This window comes from Nematolebias whitei, chromosome 15, assembly GCF_014905685.2.
Source record: "Nematolebias whitei isolate Nwh7 chromosome 15, NemWhi1, whole genome shotgun sequence".
In the NCBI taxonomy this organism is placed as follows: domain Eukaryota; kingdom Metazoa; phylum Chordata; class Actinopteri; order Cyprinodontiformes; family Rivulidae; genus Nematolebias; species Nematolebias whitei.
This window is the reverse complement of record NC_056512.1, coordinates 37,521,582-37,535,620: the sequence shown is the minus strand read 5'-3', so window position 1 is coordinate 37,535,620 and position 14,039 is coordinate 37,521,582. Positions and strand designations below refer to the sequence as shown.

The 14,039-nt window shown below is 41.1% G+C and overlaps 2 protein-coding genes across 2 annotated transcripts in view; both read right to left on the bottom strand.

The window, feature by feature from the left end:
- Window positions 1-8,019: 8,019 nt before the first annotated feature.
- LOC119421798 (heat shock 70 kDa protein 1-like) lies at window positions 8,020-9,988 on the bottom strand. The gene is given in 2 exon segments (XM_037689158.1): window positions 8,020-9,526; window positions 9,528-9,988. Coding segments are annotated over 2 exon segments (1,917 nt in total). The 3' UTR covers window positions 8,020-8,070.
- Window positions 9,989-11,046: 1,058 nt separating this feature from the next.
- LOC119421261 (ceramide synthase-like) overlaps window positions 11,047-14,039 on the bottom strand; it is a 3,311-nt gene continuing 318 nt past the window's right edge. The window contains exons 2-6 of the mRNA XM_037688637.1: window positions 13,631-13,714; window positions 12,698-12,908; window positions 12,175-12,270; window positions 11,532-11,641; window positions 11,047-11,298 (exon numbers count right to left, since the gene is read on the bottom strand). Of these exons, the coding sequence (XP_037544565.1) occupies window positions 11,130-11,298; window positions 11,532-11,641; window positions 12,175-12,270; window positions 12,698-12,908; window positions 13,631-13,714 (670 nt within the window). The 3' untranslated portion in view covers window positions 11,047-11,129. The remainder of the gene's footprint in view (window positions 11,299-11,531; window positions 11,642-12,174; window positions 12,271-12,697; window positions 12,909-13,630; window positions 13,715-14,039) is intronic.

Sequence of the window (14,039 nt, the reverse complement as noted above, 5' to 3'; positions counted from 1 at the left end):
AGTTTAATGTTGAAATAAAAACAAAACAGAGTTTAATGTTGAAATAAAAACAAAACCTAGTTTAATGTTGAAATACAAACAAAACCAAGTTTAATGTTGAAACAAAACAAAACCAAGTTTAATTTTGAAATAAAAACAAAACCAAGTTTAATGTTGAAATACAAACAAAAACGGCAAATTCAATATTGAAATAAAAACAAAAATGAGTTTAATGTTTAAATTAAAAACAAAAATGGCGAATTCAATATTGAAATAAAAACAAAACTAACAAACAAGTTTAATGTTGAAATTAAAACAAAAACAAGCAAGCTCTAAAGCAGAACTGTGAGGAGTCAAAACAACAAGTCACTCAGACATACGAAACAACGTGGCATCATGATGCCTTTACTCAACTAAAAATACTTGTTTTATTTCTTAAGAGTAATAAAAAAAGATTAATTACTCTGAATCAGATATGTTATAAGTGTGAATGAAAACAAAACCTTTTAAACTAAATACTTCAACAAAGTGAAGAAATCCAACAAAATCAGGTCCTCTGGACAGTTTCAAAATCTGATATTCTTTATTGTCGTTCCATGTGGTGGAATTAAATTATGTACACAGGGTCCCAGTTACATCCAACAATAAAATGTAAAAGAAAAACAGTCATAAGATCTAAGACATGAACTAAGAAAAACGTCAGATAAAAATACACTAAGCACTAATAGCATAAAAACAATACGCCGTTTCTTCTTGTTGAAACGTTTTGTCTTTCATCCAAGAGACTTCTTCAGTCTGAGGAGCCACAACAAATTCAGTCTTATAAACAGAACCTTCACATAGTGGGTCAATCGGCTTGATGGTGCGAAGATGGTTTCTGGAGTCGGCCATCTCCCCCGCCAACTCGTCTTGAGGCAACCATGGCCAAAGTGGTTCAAAAGAAACAAAAAGAAACCATCCAGAGGACTTGACTTAACGTTGTTGGATTTTTCTACCTGGATTATTGAGCATGAATCAGGATAATAAGTTCATGGCAAAAAAAAATCAACGCAGACATGTTCCCGTTTTTAGTATTTTACTTCTCTGTATAATGTAGCTGTTTTTATTATGTTTTATATCACTACTTGTATTTACTTTTCATTTTTTATGCATTTTATGGTTGTTTATTGCTGTGTACATTTTTTATGCATTTTATGGTTGTTTATTGCTGTGTACCTCATCTGTGTCAACATTCTGTTTCTTTGTAAGCAGGGAGTGGTTAATAACTGTTAGCCATGATGCTGATTTAATCTGCAAACAAATACATTTACTCACTTTTATAACACCCTGACAAATTTCCCTGTTGGGAGAATGGTTAGATTATGCATCATCTGGAAATATCTAAACTTACTTAATAGAAATAATGTGAAATTCTAAAATGGGAACGTAGAGTTTGTGAGATGAACAATGTAAATGTGACCGTATAATTGAAACGTTAAAGACAGAATATTTAAATGTGAATGTTTGTTGCAGCTCAGAATCTGGACTCTGCTGTCAGCAGCTGCAGTTCAACTCGCTTCAGCTGCTCTCAGGATAAATCTCAGCTGCAGGGTTGTGGCTCAGTTAGCATGCGAACAATACCTCCTCCACACCTGCCGTTTACTAACACCTGGGTTCGGAAGGACGGGTTGGTTAGAACCACTCGAGTCTGTTGGTAACAAGCTCCTAAATGCGCACAGATTAAGTAATCCAACAGAAACTAAGGCCACAGTTTAGCTACGAGCTAACGCTAGCTGTTATCGTGAATAAGAGCCGAGAAGCTAACAGGGAGGTCCGACGCTGGACCGCGAGCTCCGTACCTGTTCATTCCAAACAGGTGTTGTGGTCTGCGACCAAACCGGCCGAACAGGTCAGCGTGGGCTCAGCCGAACATCCCGATAAACATGCCCCTGATGCTTGGTGCTGGTGGGCAAGCTAACCATGAATGTTGCTATGGCCTGCCTGGACGCGATCTTCACGGACCGAGCCAAGTCTCGCGATACTTCAGTGCACCGGACCGAGCCAAACCTCGCGATACTTCAATGCGCCGGACAGAGACAAATCTCGCGATACTTTAGAGCACCGGTCGCGAGACTCCTGAGTTCGGCCGTCTGGTTACGGCCGGTGAGTTTGGTCGATCCTGGAAGTGGGTGAGAACGTTTTGACGTGGCTGATTTTTCATTGAAGAGTGTTTGAAGAAAAGAAACAAGCGGTTTGGCATAAACTGGTTTGTGACTGGGCCAGAATGGCAGCTCAAGTTGAGGAAGATGATGAGGATATGGATTTAAATGATTGGAGTCAAGTTGTTAGTGGAAGAAGAGGAAGAATAGGGCGAGAAAATGATTGTTTGGTAGGGACACAGGTTAGTAAAAGGACTTTGGAAGAGAATAGTTCAGATGAAGGGACACCTGTGGTCCGCAAAAAGATTGTTAAAGAGGAAATTAAAATTATTCTGAAATTTAAAGAAGAAGACAATAACATACAGCTGGGTCCAATTGCATTATCAAAAGAACTCAAAAAGAAGATTGGAGATATTTCTTTTGCAAAAACGCTTAGAGATGGGAGTATACTGGTCATTTGTAAAACTGAAGAACAGAAAAATAAAGCACTGAATATTGAAAGTATTTGTAGAAAAAATGTGAGAGAGAAAAGGATTTTAGGAGAGAAGAAAGTAACGAGGGGCGTGATAACAGGAATACCAGTAAATGAAGATCTAGAAAAGCTTAAAAAGAGCATTCAGGGTGCAGAAGTGAATCACTTAAAAAGATTGCTGAGAACAATAAATGGAGAAAGAACTGAAAGCCTGTCGATAATGATTGAATTTCAAAATAATGTACTTCCAGAGAAGGTTAAGATCGGGTTCATGAGCTTTCCAGTTAGGCCTTATGTCCCTCCCCCACTCAGGTGTTATAAGTGTCAAAGATATGGACACATTGCAGCTGTGTGTAAGGGACGGCAAAGGTGTCCAAAATGTGGTGGTGATCACAGATATGAAGAGTGTGGTGACAATGCACAAGATAAATGTTGTAACTGTGGGGGACAGCATAGAGTGACTTTTGGAGGATGTGAAATTAGGAAAAAGGCCATTAAAGTGGAGCAAATTAAAACCGTAAATAATATCAGCTATGCTGAAGCTGTGAAAAAAGTTCAAGAACAAACTGGAAGGAGAGAGATGAGTGTACAACAAAACCCAGCATCCCAGTTATCAAAAGAGAGAACTGAACCTACAATTACAGTGGAGAGGATCATGTTGTTCATTGCATATGTGATTAACTGTGCAGATCAGGTCAAGTACAAAACAGAGAAAATTAAAATAATAGTTAAAGGAGCAGAGAAATTTTTTGGTATAAAAGACATTTCATGGGAGCATATTAACAAAGAACTGGGGGGAATCGGGAAGTCAGGGACATCAGGAGAGGGGGCACTCTGATTATTCTACAGTGGAACGCTCGAAGTTTAATCGCAAATGGACAAGAATTTAAAGGCTTTATTAAAAATCTTAACAACAAACCAGACATAATATGTATTCAGGAAACTTGGCTCAAAGCAAATTTAGACTTTGTTATTAGAGGATATACTGGTGTACGCAGAGATAGAAGTGAGACCCAGGGAGGGGGATGTGTAACATTTGTAAAAACAGGAATGCACTTTAGATTATTAGCAAAAGGAACTCATTTAGAATATTTAGTTGTTGAAGTTTGGAACAGGAAGGAAAGCATCAAAGTAATAAATTTTTACAATCCTTGCAAAAGACTTTCACATGAATCAATGGAAGAACTCAATAGTTATTTAAATGGAAACATCTTTTGGTGCGGTGATTTTAATGCACACAACTCATTGTGGGGCACTAAGAATGATAGTAATGGAACAATTATAGAAGAATTAATGGAAAATAAAAATCTTGTCTGTTTAAACGATGGTAAGGGTACAAGAGTTGATATGAGAACAGGTATGGAATCAGCAATTGACCTAACAATAATATCAAATTCAATAGCAGGAATAAGTACATGGAAAATAGTTAAAGATACAACAATAGGAAGCGACCACTATCCCATAATAACAGAAATAAAATTGGATATTGAAAAATATAAGACGGGTGGTTTGCAGAAATGGTGTTTTGGTAGTGCTGATTGGGAAACATTTAGATGTATAAGTGATCAGGAATTGGAAAAAATTAATGTAAATATGGAAGTTGATCAGCTAAATGTGTCTGTTTGTCATGCAATCATACAGGCTGCTGACAAATCTATAAAGAAGAAAGGAGGTAAGGGCTGTAAGAAGATTGTTCCATGGTGGACAAAGGAGTGTGATAAAGTAATCAAAAGTCGAAATAAAGTTTTTAAAATGTTAAAAAGGAATCACAGCTATCAAAATCTTATTGAATATAAGAGATGTCAAGCCATTGTGAGAAGAACTATTAAAAGTGCAAAAAGGGATTATTGGAGGCATTTCTGTAATTCAGTAGGAAGAGAAACTGGGATTAATAAAGTATGGACAATGATAAGAAGAATGAATGGAATTAAAAGAGAATATGGTTATCCGGTATTAAACAATGGTCAAATTACAGCAGTAAAAGATGAACAAAAGGCAGATCTGATGGCTAAAACCTTTACCAAAATACATAGTTCAGATAATATTACTTTGGAAGAGAAAAGGGGAAGAGAAATGACAATGATAGAGAATAGAGAGATCTTGGAGCATGTAGAGGATGGAAATGATCTATTAAATGTTCCTTTTACAAAATCAGAACTAAATCGAGCCCTACAGAAATTTAAGCTAACAACACCTGGGAAAGATCAGATTTGTTATTTAATGGTGAAACATCTTAGTGAATCCTCTAAAGACATTTTATTGGATCTTTATAATAAAGTTTGGGAGAATGGAAAATTACCACAGGGATGGAAAGAAGCAGTGATAATACCAATACACAAGCCAGGCAAAGATGACACAAACCCAGAACATTACAGACCGATTGCATTAACGTCTAATATATGCAAAATAATGGAGAAAATGATTAATGACAGGTTGATTTACTATATAGAATCAAACGAATATATATCACAATATCAAAGTGGTTTTAGGAGAGGTAGAAACACCATGGATTCAGTTTTAAGTTTGGAATATGAAATCAGAAAGGCCCAAGTTAAAAAAGAGAGTATTGTAGCAGTGTTTTTTGATATTGAAAAAGCGTATGATATGATGTGGAAAGAAGGTTTATTAATTAAAATTAGAAATATAGGCATAACAGGACGGATGTACAGATGGATAAAAGATTTTCTTACCAAGAGACAAATACAAGTAAGGATAGGAAACCATTATTCTGAGAAACACATTGTCGAAAACGGAACTCCACAAGGGAGTATAATAAGTCCTTTATTGTTTACAATAATGATAAATGATGTGTTTCAAAATGTAGATACTGGGATGGGTTTTTCTCTTTTTGCTGATGACGGAGCAATGTGGAAGAGGGGAAGGAACTTGGGGTTTATTACTAGAAAAATGCAAGAAGCTATTTCTAAAGTTGAAAAATGGTCATACAAATGGGGATTTAGATTTTCGGTAGAAAAGACTAAGACAATGTTCTTTACAAGGAAAAAAATTGGAGATGATATTAAACTAAAGTTATATAACCAAGAACTAGAAAAAGTGAAGCAGTTTAAATTTCTTGGGGTCTGGTTTGATGAAAGGATTACATGGAATATACACGTACAGAAAGTGTTAGATAAATGCAAGAAGGTGTTAAATATCATGAGGTGTTTAACTGGTAGTGACTGGGGGGCAGATAGGAAAGCCCTTAAGGCTATATATACAGGATTAATTCGATCAGTACTAGACTATGGAAGCATTGTTTATAATTCAGCAGCAGATACAACTTTACAAAAATTAGACCGTATTCAATATCAAGCATTGAGACTGTGTACAGGTGCAATGAGATCTACCCCAACATCATCACTACTGGTAGAAATGGGAGAAATACCACTCAAAATTAGAAGAGAACAACTAACTCTAAATTACTGGGCTAATCTGAGAGGCCATGGACAGGATCATCCAACACAAGAGACAGTTAAACCTTGTTGGGAAAAAGAAGTAAAATATATCAGAAGTTTTGGTTGGATTGTGAATCAGAAAACGACAGAACTCAAAATAGATCAGATCAATATAAGTCAAACAACTCCATTACCAGTAATACCACCTTGGATACTTCCAGATGCCATGGTAGATTTTACATTATTGAAAAAAAGAAATGAGAATAATGGGTTCATTTTAAATTCAAATACAGTACAGAACCATATTGATACATATTACAGCTATGTTCAAATTTACACAGATGCTTCCAAGAACTTAGTAAATAAAGTAGGTGTAGCCTTCATTGTTCCAGAATTCAACATCAAAGTTAGGAAAAGAAGTAACGATGGACTTTCAGTATACACAGGGGAAATGCTCGCAATATTATTAGCCATTCAGTGGGTTGAAGAAACAAGACCATTGAGATCAGTGATTTGTTCAGACTCCAGTTCATCATTAGTCAGTTTACAATATAACCATTCAGAAAGCAGGCCAGATATTTTAATAGAAATTCAACAAACACTATACAGAATAAATATGATGGGTCTAATGATACATTTTTTATGGATACCAGCTCATTATGGTGTTACAGGAAATGAAATGGCAGATAAAGCTGCAAAGGAAGCCACTAGAAATAAATCGGTGAATTTAGTAGTTAATTTTAGTAAATCAGAAATAAAACTTTTAATAAAACAGAAAATGAAGGATAAATGGCAAAAGATATGGGAGGAAGAAAAGAAAGGACGCTGGTTCTATAAAATCCAAAAGAAAACTGGAGACATGAGAAGTACAGGGAGGACGAGGAGAGAAGAAACAATTATTTCTCGTCTCAGATTTGGGCATACTGGGTTAAACAGCACTCTTTTTATTTTAGGGAAACACTGCACTGGTAAATGTGAGTACTGTGGAGCAGATGAGACAGTACAGCATGTAATGTTACACTGCAAAATGTTTGAGGAAGAAAGACGACATTTGATTCAAAATTTAAATAAAATTAAAGTAAAACTAGAATTAATTGATTTATTCAGAAATAACTCTAATAGTAAAGTTTATCAGATAATCTTTCATTATCTTAAATCAACACAGTTATTTAAGAGGATTTAATCCTTGAGTGACATTTTGGTCCACACTCCTTACCAGTCGGTGGCGGTAATGCACCAATTTCGTTGTTTGCCAACCGCCAATAAACCTCAAAGAAGAAGAAGAAGAAGACTCCTGAGTTCGTCACAATACAAGCAGATGTTAAAATGATTCTTCACATGAATTGATCTTCCATTAGAAGAAATTGTTTTCATTTAGAGGAGAATCTGGATTCTGGACTTGTTACTGCCAAGAACCTGGATGCTGTTCTCTGGTCTACTTGGTCCAACAAAGTTCTGGACTCTGACCCATCTAATCTAGGTTTCCACTGTGGTCCCAGATGGAGCCCAAAGAGTGGACCAGGTCAGCACCAGTCCTTGACAAAGGTTTCCTGAAGTAAAACTTTGGTCCGGGAGGTTTTGTCAGATGGTCTATTTGGTTATGGTAATTTACTTTTATTTACTGCTCATTTTATATGATTTTTTTAAATCAATGTTTTGTTGTTGTGTCGTTTTGTCTTACCTGTGATTTTGTTTAAAACAGGTCTCTAATGTGAGTCATGGAGACTCGAGACAACCTGTAGAAATAAAGGTTGAATGAATGCACGTTTTATTCTCGGTGTCAAACTGGATCCTCAGAAGAGGATTTTTAATCAACTGGAGGGATGATCCAAATGAAGAGTAGAAAGAACGCAGAAAAAACACTTTGAATAAAGATTCAAAGATGGCAGTTTAAAAAAAACTTTATTCTGACATCCAGCATGAGAAACAATAAAAACATTCAGGTGTTTAAAAGTTCCACTGGAGAAAAAAAAAACATAAATTTAAATTTATATCGTAGGTTTTTATGATGAATTTCAGTTTTTTAAACGGCTGGTCATTTTATGTACAAAAGTCAAACAATAAGCCCACAGAGTCCAGGTCCAGGTCAGTGGACCTCCTCAATAGTGGGCCCCTGGGGGCCTCCTGGGGCCTGCCCTCTACAGGTCCCAGTGGGCCTCCCTCCCTGGTACAAGCTGCTGATGATGGGGCTGCACACGTTCTCCAGCTCTTTCTGCTTGTGTTGGTACTCGTCTTTCTCAGCCAGCTGGTTGTCCTCCAGCCAGCTGATGGTCTCCTTACACTTGTCCACCACCTTCTTCTTGTCCTCCTCACTCAGTTTGTCCTTCAGCCTGTCATCCTCCACACAGCTCTTCGCGTTGAAAGCGTAGCACTCCAGGGAGTTCTTGGCGGAGATCCTGTCCCTCTGCAGCTCGTCCTCAGCTTTGTACGTCTCGGCGTCCTGCACCATCCTGTCCATCTCCTCTCGGCTCAGTCGGCCTTTATCGTTGCTGATGGTGATCTTGTTCTCTTTGCCGGAGCTTTGCTCCACTGCCGACACGTTCAAGATGCCGTTGGCATCGATGTCGAAGGTGACCTGAATCTGAGGGACCCCTCGTGGAGCAGGAGGGATTCCAGTCAGGTCAAACCTGCCCAGCAGGTTGTTGTCCTTGGTCATGGCCCTCTCCCCTTCGTAGACCTGGATCAGGACCCCGGGCTGGTTGTCGGAGTAGGTAGAGAACACCTGGGTTTGTTTGGTGGGGATGGTGGTGTTGCGTTTGATCAGGGGCGTCATGACTCCTCCAGCCGTCTCAATACCCAGGGACAGAGGGGCCACGTCCAGCAGAAGCAGGTCCTGAACGTTGCTCGAGGTGTCCCCGGTCAGGACGGCAGCCTGGACGGCGGCGCCGTAAGCCACGGCCTCGTCTGGGTTGATGCTTTTGTTCAGCGCGCGGCCATTGAAGAAGTCCTGCAGGAGTTTCTGGATCTTGGGGATTCGGGTGGAGCCTCCCACCAGGACGACGTCGTGGATCTGGCCCTTGTCCATTTTGGCATCCAGCAGAGCCTTCTCCACTGGCTCTAAGGTTCCTCTGAACAGGTCGGAGCAGAGCTCCTCAAAGCGCGCCCTGGTGATGGAGGTGTAGAAGTCGAGGCCCTGGAACAGAGAATCGATCTCGATGCTGGCCTGGGAGCTGGAGGACAGGGTCCTCTTGGCCCTCTCACAGGCTGTGCGCAACCTCCTCAAGGCTCTCTTGTTCTGGCTAATGTCCTTCTTGTGTTTCCTCTTGAACTCATCCACAAAGTGGTTCACCATGCGGTTGTCAAAGTCCTCTCCTCCCAGGTGAGTGTCTCCGGCCGTGGCCTTCACCTCGAAGACGCCGTCTTCCATCGTCAGGACGGACACGTCGAAGGTGCCTCCACCCAGGTCAAAGATCAGGACGTTTCTCTCCCCCGACCTGCCTTTGTCCAGACCGTACGCGATGGCAGCTGCCGTGGGCTCGTTGATGATCCTCAGGACGTTGAGTCCTGCGATGACGCCGGCGTCTTTAGTGGCCTGTCGCTGAGTCGTTGAAGTAGGCTGGGACCGTGATGACAGCGTTGGACACCCTGTGTCCGAGGTAGGCCTCAGCAGTCTCCTTCATCTTCACCAGGACCATGGAGGAAATCTCCTCAGGGAAGAAGGTTTTGTTCTCTCCTTTGTAGTCCACTTGGATTTTAGGCCGCCCTCCTTCTGAAAGCACCTTGAAGGGCCAGTGCTTCATGTCCGCTTGCACCACCGGATCATCAAACCTCCTTCCGATCAGCCTCTTGGCATCAAACACAGTGTTGCTGGGGTTCAGGGCCACCTGGTTCTTGGCGGCGTCCCCGATCAGCCTCTCGGTGTCCGTGAAGGCCACATAGCTGGGGGTGGTCCTGTTGCCCTGGTCGTTGGCGATGATTTCTACTTTTCCGTGCTGGAAAACCCCCACGCAGGAGTAGGTGGTGCCCAGGTCGATACCGATCGCTGCGTCTTTAGCTGCAGACATCTTGGCTCAGTCCTTTTGTCCTGAAGAAGTACACACACAAACCAGGAGACATTAGAGACAAGTTAAACAGACAAGTTAAACAAACAAGACAAACATTCTTCTCTTCTTTTGTTTAGCAAAATGAGACAGAACGACTAAATGTTCTGTGGAGTTCAAAAAGAAGGTCGAACTTACAGTTGAAACTTCTCTGGTTCTCTTCTGGTTCTCCTCTCCTCTGGTTCTCCTTCTCTAGTTCTCCTTCTGTGTCTCTGCTGTCAGAGCAGCAGCTTTATATCTGTGAAGCTGACAGTCTGGCTGCTTCCAGACGGTTCACGAACAAAACATCAAACTGCGGAAACACTAGCCTCCTCTTCCTGTTAGCGCTTCAAAATAAAAGCTCACGGTATTATAGCCAAATGCAGTTGATGCCAATCAAGTTTTTTATTTTGAAATTTAAGTTATCAATATCCGGTTTGTTTCAGCGACTTGATGGAACTCTCGAAAGTTCGAGCGGGGTTTTTAGTTTCGTTTGAAGATTTCAAAGTAAACTTGGAGAACCTTCTGGAGAAATGGAGCAAAAACAAGAAACTGAAGGAGACGTTAATATTTTTATTTTTTTTCAGCTGAAACAGAAGTTTGAATGTAAAGGTTATTTTCTTATAATAAAATAATTAAAAAATAATTTATTATTTATAATTATTTCATTATATTTATAATGGTTTATTGTTATGTTTTATTTTTAACCCAGATTAGAGCAATTATTTTTGTTTTAATCAAAAAAACCGAGACCCAATACTTTTATTTCAGAAGTTTAATGTTGTAAATTAAATTTCATGTAAATGTCCAGTTCTGTGAAATATTTTAAAGAATCTATAAATTGCCCAAAGAAAACCTCAAAGACCTTCAGGAAGACTGGAGAACTGTTGACCCGGACCACTTTAATGAATCTCAGGAATGTCTGGATCTTTAAAATAGAATCAAGATTTATAAAAATAAACTTTTGTCATCAGATTTTCTTCAAACTTCTCCATTTTTTACGAGCAGAAAGACAAAAATCTTCAGCTTAACCTCTCTGGACTTCCTGTTTGAGACCTCCTGTCAAAATAAACCCCCCACAGTCCAGAGACCATCATTCTGGACCCAGTCCAGGTCTTTCGTTCTGTCAGCGGTCGGTCCCGCCTGGCGGTGTGTTTGAGTGTCTGAACTGTCTCAGGGCTCCCCTGCAGATCAGACAGAACCAGTAGAGTTGCAGGGGCCACAGCAGAGCGGCCCCCAGGTTACACTGCCAGGGGGCCACCAGGGGGACCGCCAGGACTGGGATGGACGCATACCTGCAAGAAAAGACAGAGGACACTGTGTCAGACTGAGCTGGAGCAGGACAGAGGGACAAAGACAGCAGGACATGTAGGAGGACAGGACAGAAGGACAGGTCTCTCTTGTAAATGAGTCCTTGTGGCTCAATGGGACTAACCTGATTAAATAAAGATTGAATGATAGCAGGACATGTGGACAGAAACATGTAAAGGGACATGTGGACAGGGACATGTGAAGGGGGGGGGGTCACCTGCTGTAGGCGTAGTAGAGGTAGGGGAAGAGCAGCACCCGGCAGCAGAAGAAGGTGAGCAGAACCACGAGTCCGTTGAGTCGGTGCAGAACCGAGTTCTGTTTCTGAAACTGAAGGAAGACATTTCTGTCCAACTGAGTCCAAACAAAGAAAAACTTCCAGCATTTTATACAAACGTTTACACGTTGATAAATAAAAACTCAAAGAAGAAAACGTGTCAGTCACTGTGGTCTAAAATCCAACATAAACCACCAGACTTTATTTATTTGTTTATTTCTCCCTCTTTACACAAAAATAAAATTTAATCATGTATTAAAATAAAGTAAAAAAACAAAGATGAAACATTTAAAAAAAAGACAGATCATGATTTTTCCTACAGAACAAGTTGGTCTTTGAACGCCTCACTAACAGGACCTTAAAAATCTTTTTTCAATTCTTAAATGTTAAAATTTTAGATCAGAACTAAAATGATGGGGCCAACTGGATTAAGACTTTTACACAGTTCTGACCCTGATGAATGACAAGAATCTCAAAGAATCAACTGATCACAGTCATTTATAAAATATAAACTTTATTGATAAAAACAAACAGATGGTTGTGTTGAACAGAAAGTAATGGGATTACTGCAGCCTCAGAGGTTTACCTGGATCAGAACTTTCCCCAGACTGACAGACGGCGTGCTGAGCTCGGCCAGAAACAAAACGCCCTGAAAGAAGTCTCCTCGGCCTTGGCGCCACAGCTGAGAGACAGAGAGAAAACTGGGTCATGGTCCAGGACTCAGACCTCAGACAGACTCGGGGTCCAGGACTCAGACTCGTTCTGGTTCAGGTTTATGAATCAGGTTTTCATGGCACAGCCAACACCAGCAGCAGCTCCAAGGTTTGAGGGGGTTCTGATAATCTCAAGTGAACCAGCTCGGGTTCTGGTCTTGATTAGAGACCAGTTTTTCTGAGTTGGTCTGGACTGGTTCTGAACTCTTGGGTCGGTTCTGGATCTGGTTTTGGGTCGAACCAATCGTCTCACATATGCATGATGATGACATGGTGATTCAGAACCAATCAGAGAAGAAGCTGTAGCCAGGAGATTAGCTCCGCCCCTTTTTAGTTCAGGAACCAGACGTCTGACCTGATGGTGGCGCCGTCTGCGCACAGCGTTGTCATAGTTACCAGAGAAGCGGGGAAGCAGAAGGTCACCATGAAGACGTGATGCAGAACCATCAGAACCTCACGATGCAGGTAACCCGACAGCACCGCTCCAAGCCCCGCCTCCTCGTGATCTTTGACCTGCAGCTTGTGCTTGTAGCACAGGAACATGGCGTAGATGTCGTAGAGGAAGTACGGAGTGGCGAACAGGATGTAGGCCTCAGTGAGCCAGTGTCTGAGCAGGAAACAGAAAGTATAAACAGGAAGTGATGAGGGAACAGGAAGTGATGAGCAAACAGGAAGTGAAAACACACACACCATGACAGGCAGGCAATCATGTAACGGTCTCTGTCTGTTAGCAAAATGAACTAAGATCTATCGTAACCTGATTCAAGATGGCCGCCATAGCTAACGGCGGTTAGCTGCAGTTTGTGTGGTAGTAGCTGAGAGTCGCCCCTAACTTGTTTAGTTTAATAATATCCTTTAGTTTAGAGTTAAAATGAAAAAGTTGAACTCGTTTTGAAAGTTCATCATGAATCGAAATGTTTTTAAGCACTTTATTAAAAAGATCAAAGGTTTCGATCACAGCTTGAAACTTCCTTTGATGTTTTCAGATGAAACGCTCCTCCAGCAGAGCAGAAATCTCCCAGGATTCCCTGCAGCTCGTGTTGTGATTTGATAAACAAATGTGAGGAAACGTGCACCCGTCTGACAGGGAAATGAAGCTGCTCCTCCTCCTCCCCGCGGTGACGAAGAGGATTACTGACCCTGGAACAGCTCGGGAGGTCTGGTCTGCTCAGATTAATCGTCAGACTGAGTGGCTCAGGTTCTGACGGTGGTTCAGGAACGTTTTGTTCTTTGAACTTTGGGTAAAGTTCTGGAACATTTCACGGTGGTTAGACCAACGTTCTGGTGTTGGAGACGATCGGAACCTCCTGCAGGACACCCGGTCCTCACCTGTCCTCCATGACATCTCTGCAGGACGAGACGATGACACAGCCGGCCGACGAGGCCAACACGGCCTGAAGAGACGAAACCAGGCTGGAAACAGAACCAACCGGGTCAGAACCAGGAAGTGCAGAAGTCAGGGAGACACGAGGAAACGTCAGCGCTTACAAAACAAACATAAACAAAACAACAAAAAGATGCTAAATGAACATAAAACATCTGGAGTCCAACAGAACCAACACCGACCCAGAAGGAGGCTCGACCCGGGTTTCACCCAGCTGCAGATCAGAAACCACAAACACAACTCACACAGCGTGTGTGTCTCGGTCTGTGTGTCTCTGTCAGTGTGTGTGTCTCTGTCAGTGTGTGTGTCTGTCTGTGTGTGTGTGTCTGTCTGTGTGTGTGTCTGTCAGTGTCT